The following is a 21,862-nucleotide window of genomic DNA, read 5'->3' on the forward strand; positions in this document are numbered from 1 at the left end:
ACCCAGTATGAACTTATGACAAAATGAATTCTTAATATCTGTGAGGGTTAAGCATGTTCTGGTAGTCATTACTACAAGGCAAAGATCGAACAGTACAAGTAAATTCTGACATGTACACGCGCGCGCGCGCACACACACACACACACACACACACACACACATTATCTGCATAAAGACAAACATTTGTGACTAAACCATCTTGATGTAAAGTCCGAATTAGTGATGTAAAACGATAGTGCACATTTCACACAAATGGTACATCATCTCAATACTTTTCATACTGGAGTTAAGCTACATTACAAACATCTGCCTTCTTCACGTACAGAGTTTACTTTGAAGCCTCATACTTTGCACAGCAAAACACAGACAAAAAAATCAGAACATTCCTCCATAGACTATCACTTTTACAGTGACAGCAATGGAAATGTTACTAAGTGTAAGATTATGGCAAGATACATTAACCACAAAATTGTGATAAAAAAAGTGGAATTATATGAGAAGACAGCAGTGAGGTGAAAACTGTATATCATCATATTCCTAACAAGACCTCCCCCCCCCCCCCCTCTCTCTCTCTCACACACACACACACACACACACACACACACAAACAAAATAAATTTAATGGCAGCTGGAGTAAAACTTCTTTGTAGACCATTCTTTCTATAGACTTGTCATAGCTGGTGGTCGAGCATATGCTTTCGGTATGAAACCGTACTTGCGAGTTTTTGGAGCATATGCCCACAGCCAACCATCCACTGTCTGATTATTGAGGTCTGCATATATCCAATCACCACGTCGAACTGATAAGTCATCAGGAGCTTGAGCCTAAAAAAAAATCAGAACATAAGTTATGAGAATACTGACAATGTTTTTTGTTTATTAATAAATGCAGAAATAAGTGCATGGGTGCATTTCTGGAAGTACAATGCATTTGCTACACAACTGCAATTTAACGGCTGATGTTTTTGAACACACAGGTAAAACAGTTAAGAGAAAAGATGTTGCACATCAAGACACCATTAAGCTTTTATTTGTCTCAAATAACATTGCCGGCACAACAACAGGAAAAGCTATAACATGTGTCACATTGGATGGCACTCCAGTTTTGAAACATTTTGGCTGTCCCCTCTACTAATCCCACACACCAAATAAGGCAGTCTTCCTAAAACCACCTTGTCGTGAATAGCAGTCAATGATGGCGTACTTCAGTGATGATTTAATTTCATTCATTGCTGTGTGTAGTAAACTTTCTAAGATTTCACAGCATAAAAACTGTATCACCCCTCTGTCACCATGCATAACCAAATCTCATCCAATCCACAGTCGTTTATTACTCTCTCTGCCTGTGCAGATGTGCCTTTTTACGTGACTTGTACTATAGTAAAGTTGTCTAGGCAACATCCATGGAAAACTTTATTTTTGACAGACACACACAATGTGTGCTCACGGAGGAAGAGGTAGATAACACATATTGTCTTTATTAAAAAGTAGTGAATTACAGTTACGGCTATCCAACTCCAAAAGATAAAACAATGTATGAGAAATAGTTCTGAATGAGGTGTACAGCATTAGTACTACCGACTGACCTATCCAAGGAGGGCTCACAACCTGTCCTCATAGCTCCACTTCAAAATGTAGGAGATGGGGTACCAGTGGAAGTGGAGCTGAGAGAGCAGGTCATGCGTGAGTCATGCTTTGATATCTCAGCTGGTAGAGCATTTGTCTACAAAAGGCAAGGGTCCCAGACACCAGTTCCAGTCCAGCACACTGCATTAATCTGTCAGAAAGCTTTAACGCAGAATTTATGTGATGGGGGGTTTACCAGATACTTCGGTCTCAATACAGGAAATCACAACATACAACTACCTGCATAAAGATAAATTTTCTGTTCATTTCAGTAGAGTACCCTGTGTCTCCAATTGTGACTCAGACAATGTGATTTGCGTTCAGTCTGTCTACGTGTCTCGAAGGATCACTTCAAGCTTGGACCATACAGGCAGTGTCACTTTATGGCAAGAAAGATTGTAAACATGTTCATTATGAACAGAACAAACTTCTCAGCACTGTGATACACAAAAAAGCCGAGCTAATGGATACATGGAATGGGAACCCAACTCAATGGACTAGGTTCTCTTCACTGTTTGTAGTATGAGTGTGGAGGTAACAATATACATCTCAGGCAGATAGTCCCTTGGATTCAACAGAGAGGTGCTACCATTACTTATACTTAGTATGTTCAAACACTGCTGTGTTACAGATTCAGGATGAACACAGCAAATATTGTGTTTCTTGCAGTTCAAATAATTTCAAGCCAATCGAAATAATACATATCACAAAAAGGTACACAGGGTGTATAGGCAGACAATGAAAAAAGTCCCGGATTTCCAGACTGAAAGTACACTTTCTCCTGGGTGAAAACACACTTTTCCGTCTTAAGTGACTGTATATTTTCCCTCCGAACTGTAAAACTTATCAATCTTTTGAATGGTTATGGTTTTATACGCGGGCGTAGAATTTCCGGCACTTTAGAAAACAATCGCACGTCACTGTATTTTGCTCTGTGGAATTGTAACTTGTATATTTTGCAATGGATGCCATCAAACTATATACAGGACAGTGGAAATTAAAATGTGCTGTGGTGCCTCTCCTGCTTCCACTCGGCTCGTGTGACATCCTGCCCCCCCCCCCCCTCTCTCTCTCTCTTTCTCTTTAAAAAAAAAAAAAATAGGAAGAAGAAGCAGCTCACAATTAATATTGGATGGGATTACTTGTAATCATGAGAACAAGAGCTCTTCGGAAAATTTTCACTCTTTATTGCCTATTAGCTAATAACTTGCAGCCGCGCGGGATTAGCCAAGCGGTCTAAGGTGCTGGTCCCGGCTGAGGTTCGAGGCCTCCCTCGGGCATGGGTTTGTGTGTTTGTCCTTAGGATTATTTAGGTTAAGTGGTGTGTAAGCTTAGGGACTGATGACCTTAGCAGTTAAGTCCCATAAGATTTCACACACATTTGAACATTTTGAACAATAACTTGCATAAAATTAAATGTAGGGTACATAAAACCAGTAAAGAAGAGACAAGCAAGACAGTACAAATTTCTTCAATCCTTAGCTCCTAGCATTTTTTTCTCTCTAATCGTGCTACAGCTTTACACGGTGTGCTTTCCTTTCTGTGAAAGAATCTATTACCACATCAAAGTTCGTCAAACGTTTTCCACATTAAAAAACAAAATGTCGTTGTCTAATACTGAAAAAGCTGTTAATACAACTAGCACCCAAGACTGGTGTGGTTTCTCGAACTGATTACGTCTATATTGTCACTGTCTGCTCGATAAAACAAAATAGGCCTTGCAGCAATTTTAACACACACCAAATAAATGAGACTGTTTTGACACAAAAGGTCATTTTTATAACATGACAGAATATAATTCACAAAGTACCACTATCAAATGACTTTTAGGCCTACTGCGAGCAAAAGGCTTTATGTTAGAAAATAGTTTCACATTTCATTCATACGCTCCAGTTTCTCAAGCATGAGATAGAAAAGCAGTAGTACAAAATTTTATATAAATTTGGAATTGTGATATTCTTCCATAATTTGTGTGATGTCCCTGTTTCTTCTCCTTCCTCATTCTAACAAACAATCTTATCACTAATTCTGTAACTATTCCTGCCATTGACAAAACTTATTCGCCGGTTAGCTTCACTAAACCTGTCAGAATCATCAGTTTCGTTATCCTGCGATTATCTTCCGGATAGGCTTTGTTAAATGTTTATAGAACACATTTTCCGCACTGCTTCCAGAACAGAACTAGTCTGGGACTGTACAACTGGCCCTTACTAGTGCAGCGATCTGGCCAAAAATTTTCTGTCAAAATTTCATTTTCTTGGATACACTGAGAAGATAATACTTAATCTTTCTTACCTGTTATTCCTGTTAGTCGTTTATTTCCACTCTGGTAGTCTGAATCTATGGATTTCGCTAGTAAATATAACAACGCTGATCATACGCAAACCCAATCAACCACGTAATCAGACAGCGAGTGGCATTCATCCGATCGGCTTTATTCCGCTCAGCTCGCATAGCCCCGCCCCTTTTGTATGTAGGAAAGTTTATTTCTAGATATGACGAGAACTCCCCTGACAGACATCACGTACATTAAGCACGCATTCAAAAATCAACTTATGATTCATTCAGAAATCAAGAAAACAATGGAAATTCCTGGAATTCGAAGAAATTCCCAGGTTTCTCCCGGATGAAAAAATTCCCGGGTTTTTCCCGGATCTCCCCGTTGTCCCGGGTCATATACACCCTGGTACAGTAGTTAAACGAAATAGAATTTTTCACATAACATAGGCCAAGGAAGAAATATTTTGAGGTAATTTTTTGTTAGGCTAATGTTAAACTCATGGTTTTTTGGGCATAGCAATTGTCTGCCCACTGGCTCATATTTGCTTTCTCTCTTCCTCTTAACACATCTAATACAGCTTCTTCTCTCACGAACTGTATGTTGTACATCTTGGTGTACTAACTGACTGTTCAACTTACTTGTTGAACACTGGTTAACACAGAAATATAATGTGGATCCTATTGTTGCCTGAGAACTCAGTAACAATCTTCATAAATAATACCCACAAACATCTCATTCATTGTCATTTTCCATTCAAAGCCAAGATTTTTCAAATGTGAAGCCCAACACACCTTCTTTTCATTTGATTCTGATACATGCAAGACTTTTTGCAGAGATATTTGAAATATACTCCATGTTTAGATATGTCTTTCAATAAATTGTTTCATCAGGTACAACTTAACAACTGAAGATGGTAACAGATTTCCCCCACTCCTCCCAGGAGGTTCTTACATGAAACATTCTGATCTCTAGGGTTCAAAGACTTTGTTGCAGGCCAGTTTATTCTGGAGCTACGTTGATACCTTGCCCTATTAACCCATTCACATAAGAAATATTCTAAACAGTATAAGACACACATATCTATGAAATCACTATATAATGCATTTTTTAATTATTGTGAAATTGGTGGGTCATGTAGCTTTTTCGTTGTCATATTAGATTCAACTTACTAAAAACCAGAAGAATCTTTTATTTAAGAAAGTTTTTAGCTATTGAAAAATCAGTGAGGTGAACTGTTTATCAACTCAGCATAATATTATATACATATGCATATAATTAAAACATTCACACATTCTCCACACTTACAGCACTTTCCATGCTACTACTAACCTTGTAGTCGTAAAGCATTACAAGTTCGGTCCCATGATAACGTAAGTCATCATTTGACTGTGATGCGAGTAGATGTGCATTGCTTTGTGATGCAAAATTGTTGTTCACATTTTGATTATTACTCTGATTCAGATGCCCTGCAAGAAGAGTAGGAAAACAACCAAGTTATTATACATTGCACCAGTCTTCATTTACAATTAGGTTCAGTTCTACTGAGCAGTTAAAAACAGTTCCAAGTTACAAGAGACATGTAAAAAATGGTTCTGCATGGCAACAGAGGGGCAAAACATGCAAGAAATTGCAGTCTACTGACATTGAGAGCTTATGTTACTAACAGAATGTTGACGAATACCTTTAAAAGAAAGCTCACCTTGCACTATGTGGGCTGGATAGACAAACCCACTAGGCACAAAACCTTCCTGTCCATCGCTCCGGACTATCCAGTACCAATCAGGATCCTCTCGATTTAAAACGGTCACGAATTCCCCACGTTCCACACTAACATCATTTTCATCTCGTGCTATGAACGTATAGAGCACAATATATCTGCCAGATGGATCCTGCATGAACATATTCATTACACAGTCTCATTAGCAAAGTTAAGACACTTATTTTATCCACAGTAAATGTAAAATATATCAGCAGTAATAAACAAGTAGGCACACAACATTAAGGAAAGGAAGTGAATATGCACATGTGAAACCGTATGTGCATGTGTGTGCCCCCCCCCCCCCCCCTTTCCCCAATCTCTCTCTTACACACACATACTCTTACTAATTTTTCTGCAAAAAATCTTGTACAGGATGGGCCACATTTAGCTTGGGATATCTATTCTCTTCCTCCACCTTCCAGAATACCCCAAGTCCTTTCCTACATGAAAAAGGAACTCTAGGTCCGAAAGCTGGGGGCATTATCTGTTTTCTTTGCTGTGCAGTAAGTTGCATGTCCTACGTGTCTCTTTCTTTCTTTCTTTCTCCCTCTCTAAGAGGGCCACTTCATTAACTGATAAAACTTCACTCCCTAAAAGAATCACATTTCAACTTAAGTTATTTTACAGTCAAACCATTTCATTTATTTTCACTTACTTTGAACATTCAATATTGATGTAGTTTTCCAGTTCTGTTTGAGATTTGGTTGATCACTAAGAAAACTCCTCACACAGTACTACATAAAAGATGTGGAAGCTTAACCAAAAATAAAACATACCATACCATTATAAACAGCAGAAGCTATAGTTAAAACTGCACTAGCATTATAACTTGCAATCAAATGCATGTTTTCAAATGAAAGTAATAAATTCTGCTGTGAATCAGAATATTTAGGGTTAATATGGAGTGTAAAGTAAATTATTAACTAGAGATATTTTTATACAGTCCACTGCAAGTACATTTCTTTGGTTAGTAAGTCATGTGCAATTCTGTTGATATTTTCTGCAGCAGGGATGCCAATAATAATATTCTTGAGTACATTTTCATTCTGCAGCAGAGCATGCACCGATTTGAAACTTACTGACACACTAAAACTGTGTGGCAGATCCGGGACTCGAACCTGAGACCTTTGCCTGTTGCAGGTAAGTGCTCTAGAACATCTGTCTGCAAAAGGCAAAGATCCCAAATTCAAGTTCCAGTCTGGCTCACAGTTTTAACCTGCCAGGGAGTCTCAAGAACGACACTGAATACCTTCAATGCAAATTATTATTGGGTATTTTGGCAGACTACAAGATGAAAATACCCAAACAAATGATAAATCACAGCTCCTTAGAACAACACTGAGAATTTGCATGTGTCTTCTGTATGTATATTTTACAATTACTGGCAAGTAAAAAATGTGTTTGTCTAAGTCAATTGTGAAGTATTGTTAATACACATACCTTAAAAAATGGATGCACATCTGGTTGTGATGAAGAGACACTATGCAGTGAAGCTTGAGAGCTTGTTATATTAAGCTGCTGTGTAGCACCTGTATTTTTTTTGTTCCCGTAACTCTCGCAGTCTGAAATGTCAGCACCTATAATGGTACATCACATCAGAAATTCATGACCAACTTTCATCACATATAAAGGTAGAAGACAATTTGGGGGGAGGGGGGCACAGAAGGATAGATTGCTACACCATATAGTGGTGACACTACATCACAGACAGGCACAACAAGGGAATGCTAAAAACATAAGCTTTTGGCCAAAAAGCCTTCTTTTGAATGAAAGGACATACGCATACAAATTCACGCAACAGCAACTCACAAACACATGATGACCACTGTCTATTGTTGCCAATGCTGGACTACAAGCAACAGCACATGATGGAAGAAGAAACCTGGGTCGTGGGGGTAAGGATGAGGCTGGGGCAAGAAGGGGGAGGGGACGGGGACAAAATGGGGAGAGGCTAGGGCAGCTAGGCACAGTTGGGAGATTAGATGGAGGGCAGGCAGGGGGTGGTTGTAGGAAAGGAGGGAAGTAAAAAGACTATGAGTGCACTGGTGGAATAGGAGACTGTGTAGTGCTGGAGTGGGAAAAGGGAAAAGAACAAGTGGGTGACTCTCGTTCTCCACCAGCATTCTATCTCTTGTCATGACTTGAAATGAGGAATGTCCTACCTAATATCCTTCCCACTGTGATACTTCACCGCCCACTGAACCTACACAAGATCTTCATCCATCCCTAAACAACCCCTGCTCCTAACTCCTTGCCTCATGGCTCATATACTTGTAATAGAACGAGTTACAATACCTGTCCCACACATCTTCCCATCACCACCATCTACCTACTTCAGTCCGGTCACAAGCATAACATATCCCATCAGAGGTAGGGCAACCTATGGAAGCAGTCATATGATCTACAAGCTAAGCTGCAACTACTGTGCTGCATTCTATATAGGCATGACAACATAAATGGCCACCAGCAAACTGTGGTCAAGAAACAGCTGGACCATCCAGTTGCTGAGCATGTTTCCGAACATTGTTCTTCATTTCCATGACTGCCTGTGCCGCCTGGCTCCTTTGTACCAACACCAGCTTTTCTGAATTGCACAGATGGAATCTCTCTCTGCAATATATCCTCCATTCCCAAATTCTCCTGACATCAACTTTTGTTAGCTACTGTCCTCCTACCAAATTCCCTTCCCTTTTCCATTCCAGCACTACACAGTCTCCTATTCCATCAATGCATATGCAGCCTTCTTACCTCTCTCCTTTTCCGTACTCCCTTGCTGCCTGCCCTCTGCGTGCCGTCTAACCTCTTGACTGCACCTAGCTGCCCTACTCTCTGCCCATCTCATCCCTGTATGCTACCAAAAGCAGCACCCTGACCATGCTATCCATCTCCCTCCCCAACCAACCTCCTCCTTACCACCACCACTCCTGAGTGCTTCTCCCATTATGCACTGTTGCTAGGAGTCTGGCCTTGGCAACCAGAGGCAGTGGTCATGTGGGTGCGAGTTGTGTTTGTACGAATTTGTGTGTTTATGTCGCCAAATTCAGAAGAAGGCCTTTTGGGCGAAAGCTTACATGCTCAGCGTTCTTTTTGTTGTGCCTGTCAGTGACTCAACATCTCCACTATATAGCGAGTAGCAATCAATCCTTTCCACGATATTGTCATTATCCCGTCCTAGATTTTCCACTGTTTAACACATTCAATGATGTATTTATTGCGGCTCTGTCTAGTACACATATTCAGCACTGAGTAAATGTAGGCATATACAGTTATGCACAGATGATGAAAATCAAACACCTTGATAGACTTCTCAACTGGCCATTTAAAAGATTAACCTATTTTAAGTAAAACTTTTTGGAAGGTTCCAAACCAGGTGAAGTCTCAAAACCAAGGGTGGATGTTAGCTTCCTTTCTTCCTACTGTACTTCAAACATGATCTGGTTCTCCTGTTCTGATAACTGACACACACTTCTGCCTCGCACCTATCATTCGTTGTTTTCAATTACTGGAAAATCCAACACAGTACAGGATATAACATCTATTTGAAGATAGCTCAATACTGCTCAAATAGAAGAGTTGTAGAGCATTAGAACACAGAAAGGATGATAAATTTAACATATTGTGAATCATGGTCTTTTAATCAGAGGCCCTTTACACAATATGTCCTGCTACGGCCTTGGATCCATGCGTGCCTCATTTACTGTGGAAAGAAAGAGTTATCCAAAATTTAAGTAATCTTGCTAAAGATCATATACAGGCAGACAATATCCTGCCTACACAGTGCTAAAACAGATTTGTCAGTCTATTTATTCCCAGACTACAAATGAATTCATCACCCCTATGAGCCAGTGACTAAACAGTACTCTCCTTATCACTTACCACCCAGGACTTGAAAACAAAAGCACATCCTTTTCCATTGCTTTGACTGACTATTTTGCCAAAAATAGATGCTAACTATAACTAAAATAGATGCAAATTTTTGGCATCCCACTATAGCAAGTTTAGTGTGTTTCATATACATTACAAGCACTGTGTCCTACATTGCACAGAAATTAGTATTTGGGGAGGCAGGCTCTAATAGCTGCATACATTGTGGCCTGTTCCTCTGCTTGTGTCAGATTCAGTTTAAGCCAAAGTAGATGAGTTAAGAGTAACCTCACAAATAAGTCTGAGAAAACTGTTGTGCCCTTATCGCTTCAGACTACTATGTCAGTAGCATCTGTTTATAGATCTATGCACTAACTGAAACTGAAACCTTACACTGTTGTACAATGTCCATACTGCAGTTGGTATTGCAGTCTGCACGTAATGGAGAGGCTGATTCTCAAATATTCTTTTTTCTTCTAGTGCAGCATAGCTGCTTTTACTGGGACACACAAACCCACGTAATAATAAGACATTGGAGTTCTGAGATTCCTGGGCAACTAACTGAGAGCATGGTGTGGTATATTTTTCCGTCATGCTGTAACTTGTAATATAATGCAAATTATATACTTTTTCACAAAGAACTAACAACTAACAAAAGGACCCACAGTTATTTCATGTAGCACAATGAAAAAGGAAGCCCCACCAATATATAAGAGGTGGTCAAAAAGTTTCCATTTGATGGCATTTTTGCAGCATTTATGCAACATAGCACGACTCCAATGCTGGTAAGTGCCAAAATGTGGGCAAGGGATTTGTGTGATATTCATGTCTTTCTGACGTGCATGCAGTAAATGTGGAAACATGAACTATGGCAACGTTATTACCAATGCATCCATAAAATACAAACATGCTGTTATTCTTTTCTTGGCTGCCGAAGTACAAATATCGGTAGACATCCATCGTGAAATGGAGAATGTGAATGGCGCACAATGTCTGTCGTAAATCACTGTTGTGGGATGATGCGGCAACTTCCATGCTGGTCACGATTCCATTTGGGAGGTGTCTCGTCCGTCATGAGCAAGTTAAGACACTCGAGCACCTGCCTTATAATCCTGATTTCTCCCTATGCGGTTATTATACCTTCATTCCCCTGAAAAGGGTTTTAAGTGTCAACAATTCCTGTCAGAAGAGGATATGCAGCAATAAGTTACAGACTTCACGCAGCAGGACACAGTGTTTTACCATTCAGGTATCTTCAAGTGGTGCATCAGTGATATTATTGCATCAATGCAGTTGGCACACCCATTCTGAACTGTATGGCCTTCAGACAAACTTTTTAATCACTTCTTATATGTCTGACAGTATTATGTGGATAGTTCATATCAAAAACACCTCATTAAGTTTGACTTTTCGCACAACTCTGAGCAGAAGGTATGACACCTCTGAAGTGCTAAACAGCACAACAATTTTCTCGAACTTCTTCCCAAGGGGGTTACTAACTCATATAATTAAGGGTCATTCCACGCCAAAAAATGCAATAATTCATGTATTTGTAACCCTCTATCTCAGATTTTTACAAAACTTTGCACATTTGCTTATACTTAACATGGGAACTTCTGAAAAACCTTTTCAGTGTCAGACTACAACTTTATTTTATATGAAATTTTAAATGTAACGATATTCTGATAACTGGACTCTGCAAGAATTCAATGCAAAATGGTACTTATCTACATAAATGCCCATAACTCTGGTGTTTGTTAAGCTTCAAATTTGGAATTTTTTTCAGATGTTAAGTAAGGCATATAGTTAACAGATATCTAGTAGTTGAAGCAGTAAAGTCACAAAGAAAATGTTTTAAAAATATTAATGTGCGTCAATTTTCAATTTCAGAAAAATTGTGAGGGTGTGGGAAAATGCTTATATCACATTTCTCCAACCTGCTGGGAACCTGGTTTTGGTCTTAAATAATCCCCTAGATTGTAAGCTTCCTAATAAAATAAAAAAATTAATACATCTACTGCAAATTGACACACACATCTGAAATCAAAATACTTTTTGCTGTGATCATTTTAAGTTAGTTCATGCACTCACTGTCACTACCTCAGATGCAAAGGTGTCAAATTAGCATATTTAAGTATAACTCATTCTAGGCAGCCAAGTTAACTTTAAGTACGAAAATTTATTTCCTTTCATTTGACTTCTTCAGCAGTTTTTTAAAGCCTACAATATATATGGTTTGTGTTTTCAGTCAATCACATGTTCACAGTAATAAAAAGGTGTTCTTAGACAGTAGTAGCTTGTTTGAAACCTTTATAGGCATGAAAACAATGCAACAATTATGGAAATTCACTGTTGAAAATAACTGGCATGCAACAATTAGTCCATCTGGCCTCAGCTGCTCTTTGTCTTTCTGTGAGATAGGTCACATCTGTTTGTGGTGCGGCCGTATCATTCCACTTTAAAACATGAATCTGTGCTCAGTTAATTGCAATGGAAAATGAAAATTCATGCACTGTTGGAAAATTATTAAAAACACCATGTCATTTGACAACCTATACCTTAGTAAAAACTCAAAAAACTAGAAGAGCTGAGTGAAGACCAACGAGATTTGATATTGCTGCGATCCAATATAAGCTTTCCACAAGATCAAGAAAGTGCTACTATATGTGGACATCACAGATACTACTACTAAAAAGTTTTTGAAAGTCATCAAAGAACTTGCTGTGATCTTTTCAAAAAGTACAGACAAACTGTTAAAAAATCTTTGAGATCAGTTTGCTTGTCTTTGTTTAAAACATTAAGTGCTAAAAGAATCTGTGTATAAACTGTCCAAAAGCTGTGTGCAACATGTCGTAAGATTTGTGAACAGAAAACCGATATCAGTGGTAGAAATGAAAGTGATGCAGATGACCTGAAGGTGACATTTCATGAATCAGTACTAAAAAGTGAAAATATTGATGGTGCAAATAAAACTTTACATGATTTGGTGTTGGGCTGCTCTCCCTTAAAATGTCACTCTGTTTCAAATCACAGCAAGGCTTCAAATGGCAAAAAGAAGCTAGAAAAAGTGAAGCATGTTTTGGAAAGAAAAGTGTGCAGGACATTAGATTGCAGTATTGAAGATTATGAGCGTAGAGAAGAAAAATCGGATGACGAAATTCTTAAGAAAGCCAAAGATTTGATGTTATGATACTGTTAATGAAGGAATAAGTGGCTAGTGTAAGAGTGCCAAATAAAATTCAAATTTTAACTTTAGTTCCATCCTCTTGGTCAACAGAAAACATAATGTCAAAATTGAATGTTACTGTCAAAATTGAATGTTACTGAGTATGTGGTTTGACAAGCAAGGAAAATGAAAACAAAACTGTATATTTTATCAATTCCTAAAACAAATGGGGGAAAGTTATTGCTAATGACGTGGTAAAGATTGTCACTGATTTCTACCAAAATGATGGATATCCTTGAAAGTTACCACAAGAAAAGACAAAGTTAGCATTCAGAATAATGTGTATATGCAAAAAAGACTCATCCTTTGCAACTTAAGAGAGCTGTACTCTTGTTTTAAATGGGAGAATCCAAACATTAACTTTGGTCTTTCTAAATTTTGTTTGCTAAGACCGAAGTGGTGTATGTTAGCTGGTGCTGCCGGCACTCGTTCATTGTGTGTGTGTGTGTGTGTGTGTGTGTGTGTGTGTGTGTGTGTGTGATCCACCAAAATGTAAAACTGCTTCTGAATGCGGAACACAAGAAACATATGAAGAACTTGTAAAATTTCTTGTATGTGACTACGAAAACTACAAATGCATGCTTAATCATTGTGATAATTGTCCAAGTAGTGACAAACTGTCAGAATTATTTAAACAGAAGTTGTCTTCCAAAGGTGTTGACAATGAAATTGAGTTCAGCCAGTGGATAAAGACAGATCATTGGGCAGAATTGATAAAGCAGTCAGCAACTGTTGGTGAAAACATAGACTTGTTGCGAACAAAATTACAGGCACTTAAACCACACTCATTTATATCCAAGTGTCAGTCAAAAATCATTGGAGAAATTAAAAAAAATATTCTAACCCCAGAAAAAGCAATTCTGTAAACAGACTTTGCTGAAAACTACATATTTGTAGTTCAGAATGAAATTCAAAGTTACCACTGGACAAGAAGCAGCTGTACAATCCATCACGTGTGTGTTTACCCTCTCCCTTAAAACCCATATCCATTCGTCTTTCCCTCTCCTTTCCTCTTTCCTGATGAAGCAATCTTGAGTTGCGAAAGCTTGAAATTTGTGTGTGTGTACATGTGTTTTTCGTCTCTATCAACATACCAACGCTTTCGTTTGGTAAGTTACAGCATCTGTGTTTTTACATATATTTTTTCTCACGTGGAATGTTTCCCTCTATTATATTCATATCATTAATTTGAACCCAACAATTACGTTTGTTATTGTCACTGTTGCATTTCGAAATCTTTTCTGTCATCTTACTTTCTCTTTTTGTTTATGCAAGTAGTTTCACTTTGTATTCACGTTCCCCCTTTTTACCGTAATCTACCAACAATTTTATCCTGCCTATATATACTCAATAATACGTAACTTACTTCCAAACCATAACCAAAAAAATTTTTCCGCTTTCAACACTACTGCTGCTACAAAATCCACCGTTCCCAGTTTACCAACAGTTCTTTTCACCTATTAATCAACCATTTCGGCTAGTTCTAACAACTTTCGCTTTATTTCCATTTCCGTTTTCCCACATCACCGATCATTTTTTAACCGCTTCCCACAGGCTTTAATGTCATTATTTCTTCGCCAGACAGTTGTTAGCCTCATTTTCATAATCTGCCACCACAAAACCACTCCTTTTAATACATTTACACGCAGTTTTTTCGAAATTTTCCCGAATTTCTCCAACCTTTAACGTGTTTTGGAGGCAACACAACCACCTAACCTTTGTGCACCTCGTTGTTTACCAACCTAAGTTCACCACAGGATCAACATAGCTCAGCTTTATCCAACATTTTTTTGACTTTTTCACACCAGATCTCCAGTTGCTTTCTAGTTCACCTTTATCTCTCCCCATACATCTTTATTTTCATTTCACCCTCATGTTACACTTTCCACCTTCTGATACCATGTCACCCTCACAACATCCCCACAACGACCCCATTAAGTTTTATTTACATTCCCTCCGCAAACATGCCTTCGCCCTAGCCAGATTACGCTCTCATATTTTATTTACTCAGGCTTGTCTGACATTTGGCATTATCCCCAAAGGCCTCACACTTAAAGTTCCCATCTCTGGCTGTAACCCTTCTTTCCATCAGGCCCTATACCAGTTCCAAACTGAACAATCCATAGCCCTCACCCACCTAATCCTTGACCTACACATCAACTCAGCCAATGAACACACCTGTCAACTCCTATCCCTAATAAAAGTCCTGAATCTTTCCTCTCCCACATTCACACCAGTTGTTCAGAGCATCCTCCTACAGGCCAACCGCAAATTAGAACAGCATGCCACCCTCCACCTCAAAAAACTATCCAATCTCCTGGTTTCCCACCTCCGGAAAGGTAACTCACCCTCCACAACCTTTCCAAGAAGCCTCAACCTCCTCTCATTGCACACAGACCCAGTCTCTCCCACCTACTCAATCTCCCACTTCCAGCTCCACTCACCCCAAAACCTCAAAATTCTAATCAACACAATCTGGAACCACAACACCCCAATTCAGTAGTTAACCTTTCCTCCAAACCTCTCTCCCAATCCGAAACCTCTGTCCTATCCAAAGGCCTCACCTTCAGCCCTACTCCCAGATTCAACCAAACAGCCCTCACCAAAGATTTACTGTCCTACACTCGTACTCTCTGCTGGAAATATCACTTTGCCACGAAGAAAAATAATCCTAATCCTACTCCTAATGATCCAACTCCCCAATACACCATCCAAATTGAACCCTGCCTGGAACAGTTCCGTCCTCCATCACAGCGGGACCCACCTCCCCTTCCTCAAAATCACCCTCTCCAAACCTTCCAGGAATTTCTCACTTCCAGCCTTGCCTCTCAATCCTTCTTGAAAAACCTTAATCCTACTCCCAACATCACCACAGCTGAAGCCCAGGCTATCCATGATCTGAAGGCCGACCGATCCGTTGCCATTCTCCTGGCTGACAAGGGTTCCATGACCGTGGTACTTGATCGTCGGGAGTATGTGGCTGAGGGACTGCGTCAGCTTTCATACAACACTACATACAAAGTTTGCCAAGGTAATCCCATTCCTGATGTCCAGGCGGAGCTTCAAGGAATCCTCAGAATCTTAGGCCCCCTACAAAACCTTTCACCTGACTCCATCAACCTCCTGACCCCACCAACACCCCGCACCCCTACCTTCTACCTACTTCCTAAAATTCACAAACCCAATCATCCTGGCCGCCCCATTGTAGCTGGTTACCAAGCCCCCACAGAACGTATCTCTGCCTACGTAGATCAACACCTTCAATCCATTAGATGCAGTCTCCCATCCTTCATCAAAGACACCAACCACTTTCTCGACCACCTGGAATCCTTACCCAATCTGTTACCCCCGGAAACCATCCTTGTAACCATTGATGCCACTTCCTTATACACAAATATCCCGCAAGTCCAGGGCCTTGCTGCGATGGAGCACTTCTTTAATGCCGATCACCTGCTACCCTACCTAAAACCTCTTTCCTCATTACCTTAGCTAGCTTCATCCTAACCCACAACTTCTTCACTTTTGAAGGCCAGACATACCAACAATTAAAGGGAACAGCCATGAGTACCAGGATGGCCCCCTCGTATGCCAACCTATTTATGGAGGCCTTCTTGGTTACCGAAGCCTGCCAACCCAAAGTTTGGTACAGATTTATTGACGACATCTTCATGATCTGGACTCACAGTGAAGAAGAACTCCAGAATTTCCTCTCCAACCTCAACTCCTTTGGTTCCATCAGATTCACCTGGTCCTACTCCAAATCCCATGCCACTTTCCTCGATGTTGACCTCCATCTGTCCAATGGCCAGCTTCACACATCCGTCCACATCAAACCCACCAACAAGCAACAGTACCTCCATTATGACAGCTGCCACCCATTTCATATCAAACGGCCCCTTCCCTACAGCTTAGGTCTTCGTGGCAAACGAATCTGCTCCAGTCCTGAATCCCTGAACCATTACACCAACAACCTGAAAACAGCTTTCGCATCCCGCAACTACCCTCCCGACTACAAAGGCACATTTGCATGCCGTGCGTGAGTTTCCTCGGAAACACGAAATCTTAATTAAATAATTAATCTCTGACAAATAAATAAAGCCTATGGCACAGAACTGCAGCACTATGCCGCTGATAAAACAAAATACAATTACGACACTCTTATGTTTCGTTAAGAAGAAGTAGGTCTTGTAGAATAGCTGGGGCAGGAAGCACGTATATTTTATTAACTGGTACACCGCTATATTTGATGTTATATAAGAACACTGTGAGTTGCAATCTCACTAGGCACTCGACTCTGTAAAGATTCTATATTTATGAAAGTAAGTTGAATTATTTAACTGTAGGCTTATTCGTTGAATATATCTGATTTAACTAACTGTGTAAACTTTTTTATGTTTAGTAGACAGTCACCTCTGTACGACGTATTGACATGGCTGGCAAATTATTCTAATATTGAGATTTTCAGTCCGCACCTACCGCAGCAGTCTTTGGAAACGATTTAAATATGAAGTCCAATTATTTGAGTCTTATTTCACAGTCAACTACGAATAACATTGCATTTACGAAAAAGCCATTGTCAAGCGTCTGATACCAAATAATTAAACGTCCATGTTCCAGATAAGCAAATATTAATTACAACCAATCACTATCATATATATACAATAACCAATATTTTATTTTATTTTTTATTTTTTTATTTTATACGACCTGGTACAGAAGCAAATAACCAGAGCCACTTCCTCATCCCCTCAAACCCAGAACCTCTCACAGAAGCACCCCAAAAGTGCCCCACTTGTGACAGGATACTTTCCGGGACTGGATCAGACTCTGAATGTGGCTCTTCAGCAGGGATACGACTTCCTCAAATCCTGCCCTGAAATGAGATCCATCCTTCATGAAATCCTCCCCACTCCACCAAGAGTGTCTTTCCGCCGTCCACCTAACCTTCGTAACCTCTTGGTTCATCCCTATGAAATCCCCAAACCACCTTCCCTACCCTCTGGCTCCTACCCTTGTAACAGCCCCCAGTGTAAAACCTGTCCCATGCACCCTCCCACCACCACCTACTCCAGTCCTGTAACCCGGAAGGTGTACACAATCAAAGGCAGATCCACGTGTGAAAGCACCCACGTGATTTACCAACTGACCTGCCTACACTGTGAAGCCTTCTATGTGGGAATGACCACCAACAAACTGTCCATTCACATGAACGGACACTGGCAGACAGTGTTTGTTGGTAATGAGGATCACCCTGTGGCTAAACATGCCTCGTTGCACGGCCAGCACATCTTGGCACAGTGTTACACCGTCCGGGTTATCTGGATACTTCCCACTGACACCAACCTATCAGAACTCCAAGATGGGAACTTGCCATTCAATATATCCTCTCTTCCTGTTACCCACCAGGCCTCAACCACCGCTAATTTCAAGTTGCCGCCCCTTGTACATCACTTGTCATTCAATAACATCTTTGCCTCTGGACTTCCGCTTCGACTGACATCTCTGCTCAACCTCTTTGTCTTTACACATGTCTGCCTGTGTCTGCATATATATATATATATATATATATATATATATATATATATATATATATAACAGAGGGAAACATTCCACGTGGAAAAAATATATCTAAAAAGAAAGAAAGTGATGAGACTTACCAAACAAAAGCGCTGGCAGGTCGATAGACACACAAACAAACACAAACATACACACAAAATTCTAGCTTTCGCAACAAACGGTTGCTTCGTCAGGAAAGAGGGAAGGAGAGGGAAAGATGAAAGGAAGTGGGTTTTAAGGGAGAGGGTAAGGAGTCATTCCAATCCCGGGAGCGGAAAGACTTACCTTAGGGGGAAAAAAGGACGGGTATACACTCGCACACACACACATATCCATCCGCATATACACAGACACAAGCAGACATTTTCCATCAGTCCCTATACCAGTTCCAAACTGAACAATCCATTGCCCTCACCCACCTAATCCTTCACCTACACATCAACTCAGCCAATGAACACACCCGTCAACTCCTATCCTTAATAAAAGTCCTTAATCTTTCCTCTCCCTTATCCACACCGGCTGTTCAGAGCATCCTCCTACAGGCCAACCGTAAATTAGAACAGCATGCCACCCTCCACCTCAAAAAACTATCCAATCTCCTGGTTTCCCACCTCCGGAAAGGCAACTCACTCACCCTTCACAACCATTCCAGCAAACCTCAACCACCTCTCATTGCACACAAACCCAGTCTCTCCCATCTACTCAATCTCCCACTTCCAGCTCCACTCCCTCCAAAACCTCAAAATTCCTTTCAACACAATCTGGAACCACAACACCCTAATTCAGTAGTTAACCTTTCCTCCAAACCTCTCTCCCAATCCGAAACCTCTGTCCTATCCAAAGGCCTCACCTTCAGCCCCACTCCCAGATTCAACCAAACAGCCCTCGTCAAAGATTTACTGTCCTACACCCGTACTCTCTGCTGGAGATATCACTTTGCCACGAAGAAAAATGATCCTAATCCTACTCCTAATGATCCAACTCCCCAAGACACCATCCAAATTGAACCCTGCCTGGAACAGTTCCGTCCTCCGTCACAGCGGGACCCACCTCCTCTTCCTCAAAATCACCCTCTCCAAACCTTCCAGGAATTTCTGACTTCCAGCCTTGCATCTCAATCCTTCTTAAAAAACCTTAATCCTACACCCAACATCACCACTGCTGAAGCCCAGGCTATCCGTGATCTGAAGGCTGACCGATCCATCGTCATTCTTCCGGCGGACAAGGGTTCCACGACCGTGGTACTTGATCGTCGGGAGTATGTGGCTGAGGGACTGCGTCAGCTTTCAGACAACACCACATACAAAGTTTGCCAAGGTAACCCCATTCCCGATGTCCAGGCGGAGCTTCAAGGAATCCTCAGAACCTTAGGCCCCCTGCAAAACCTTTCACCTGACTCCATCAACCTCCTGACCCCACCGACACCCCGCACCCCAACCTTCTACCTTCTTCCTAAAATCCACAAACCCAATCATCCCGGCCGCCCCATTGTAGCTGGTTACCAAGCCCCCACAGAACGTATCTCTGCCTACGTAGATCAACACCTTCAACCCATTACATGCAGTCTCCCATCCTTCATCAAAGACACCAACCACTTCCTTGAACGCCTGGAATCCTTACCCAATCTGTTACCCCCGGAAACCATCCTTGTAACCATTGATGCCACTTCCTTATACACAAATATTCCGCACGTCCAGGGCCTCGCTGCGATGGAGCATTTCCTTTCACGCCGATCACCTGCCACCCTACCTAAAACATCTTTCCTCATTACCTTAGCCAGCTTCATCCTGACCCACAACTTCTTCACTTTTGAAGGCCAGACATACCAACAATTAAAGGGAACAGCCATGGGTACCAGGATGGCCCCCTCGTACGCCAACCTATTCATGGGTCGCTTAGAGGAAGCCTTCTTGGTTACCCAGGTCTGCCAACCCAAAGTTTGGTACAGATTTATTGATGACATCTTCATGATCTGGACTCACAGTGAAGAAGAACTCCAGAATTTCCTCTCCAACCTCAACTCCTTTGGTTCCATCAGATTCACCTGGTCCTACTCCAAATCCCATGCCACTTTCCTTGACGTTGACCTCCACCTGTCCAATGGCCAACTTCACACGTCCGTCCACATCAAACCCACCAACAAGCAACAGTACCTCCATTATGACAGCTGCCACCCATTCCACATCAAACGGTCCCTTCCCTACAGCCTAGGTCTTCGTGGCAAACGAGTCTGCTCCAGTCCGGAATCCCTGAAACATTACACCAACAACCTGACAACAGCTTTCGCATCCCGCAACTACCCTCCCGGCCTGGTACAGAAGCAAATAACCAGAGCCACTTCCTCATCCCCTCAAACCCAGAATCCCCCACAGAAGAACCACAAAAGTGCCCCACTTGTGACAGGATACTTTCCGGGACTGGACCAGACTCTGAATGTGGCTCTCCAGCAGGGATACGACTTCCTCAAATCCTGCCCTGAAATGAGATCCATCCTTCATGAAATCCTCCCCACTCCGCCAAGAGTGTCTTTCCGCCGTCCACCTAACCTTCGTAACCTGTTAGTTCATCCCTATGAAATCCCCAAACCACCTTCCCTACCCTCTGGCTCCTATCCTTGTAACCGCCCCCGGTGCAAAACCTGTCCCATGCACCCTCCCACCACCACCTACTCCAGTCCTGTAACCCGGAAGGTGTACACGATCAAAGGCAGAGCCACGTGTGAAAGCACCCACGTGATTTACCAACTGACCTGCCTACACTGTGATGCATTCTATGTGGGAATGACCAGCAACAAACTGTCCATTCGCATGAATGGACACAGGCAGACAGTGTTTGTTGGTAATGAGGATCACCCTGTGGCTAAACATGCCTTGGTGCACAGCCAGCACATCTTGGCACAGTGTTACACCGTCCGGGTTATCTGGATACTTCCCACCAACACCAACCTATCCGAACTCCGGAGATGGGAACTTGCCCTTCAGTATATCCTCTCTTCTCGTTATCCGCCAGGCCTCAATCTCCGCTAATTTCTAGTTGCCGCCACTCATACCTCACCTGTCTCTCAACAACTTCTTTGCCTCTACTCTTCCACCTCGACTGACATCTCTGCCCAAACTCTTTGTCTTTAAATATGTCTGCTTGTGCCTGTATGTGTGGATGGATATGTGTGTGTGTGCGAGTGTATACCTGTCCTTTTTTCCCCCTAAGGTAAGTCTTTCCGCTCCCGGGATTGGAATGACTCCTTACCCTCTCCCTTAAAACCCACATCCTTTCGTCTTTCCCTCTCCTTCCCTCTTTCCTGATGAGGCAACAGTTTGTTGCGAAAGCTTGAATTTTGTGTGTATATTTGTGGTTGTTTGTGTGTCTATCGACCTGCCAGCGCTTTTGTTTGGTAAGTCTCATCATCTTTCTTTTTAGATATATTTTTTCCACGTGGAATGTTTCCCTCTGTTATATATATATATATATATATATATATATATATATATATATATATATATGTGTGTGTGTGTGTGTGTGCGCGCGCGCTAGTGTATACCTGTCCTTTTTT

General features: G+C 41.3%; 1 protein-coding gene across 1 annotated transcript in view; it reads right to left on the minus strand.

The window, feature by feature from the left end:
- Positions 1 to 565: 565 nt before the first annotated feature.
- The window catches only part of LOC126203593 (SH3 domain-containing protein Dlish), a 76,907-nt gene continuing 55,610 nt past the window's right edge, over positions 566 to 21,862 (minus strand). The window contains exons 4-7 of the mRNA XM_049937954.1: positions 7,107 to 7,243; positions 5,607 to 5,796; positions 5,237 to 5,373; positions 566 to 825 (exon numbers count right to left, since the gene is read on the minus strand). Of these exons, the coding sequence (XP_049793911.1) occupies positions 661 to 825; positions 5,237 to 5,373; positions 5,607 to 5,796; positions 7,107 to 7,243 (629 nt within the window). The 3' untranslated portion in view covers positions 566 to 660. The remainder of the gene's footprint in view (positions 826 to 5,236; positions 5,374 to 5,606; positions 5,797 to 7,106; positions 7,244 to 21,862) is intronic.

This window comes from Schistocerca nitens, chromosome 9 (assembly GCF_023898315.1).
Source record: "Schistocerca nitens isolate TAMUIC-IGC-003100 chromosome 9, iqSchNite1.1, whole genome shotgun sequence".
Classification (NCBI taxonomy): Eukaryota; Metazoa; Arthropoda; class Insecta; order Orthoptera; family Acrididae; genus Schistocerca; species Schistocerca nitens.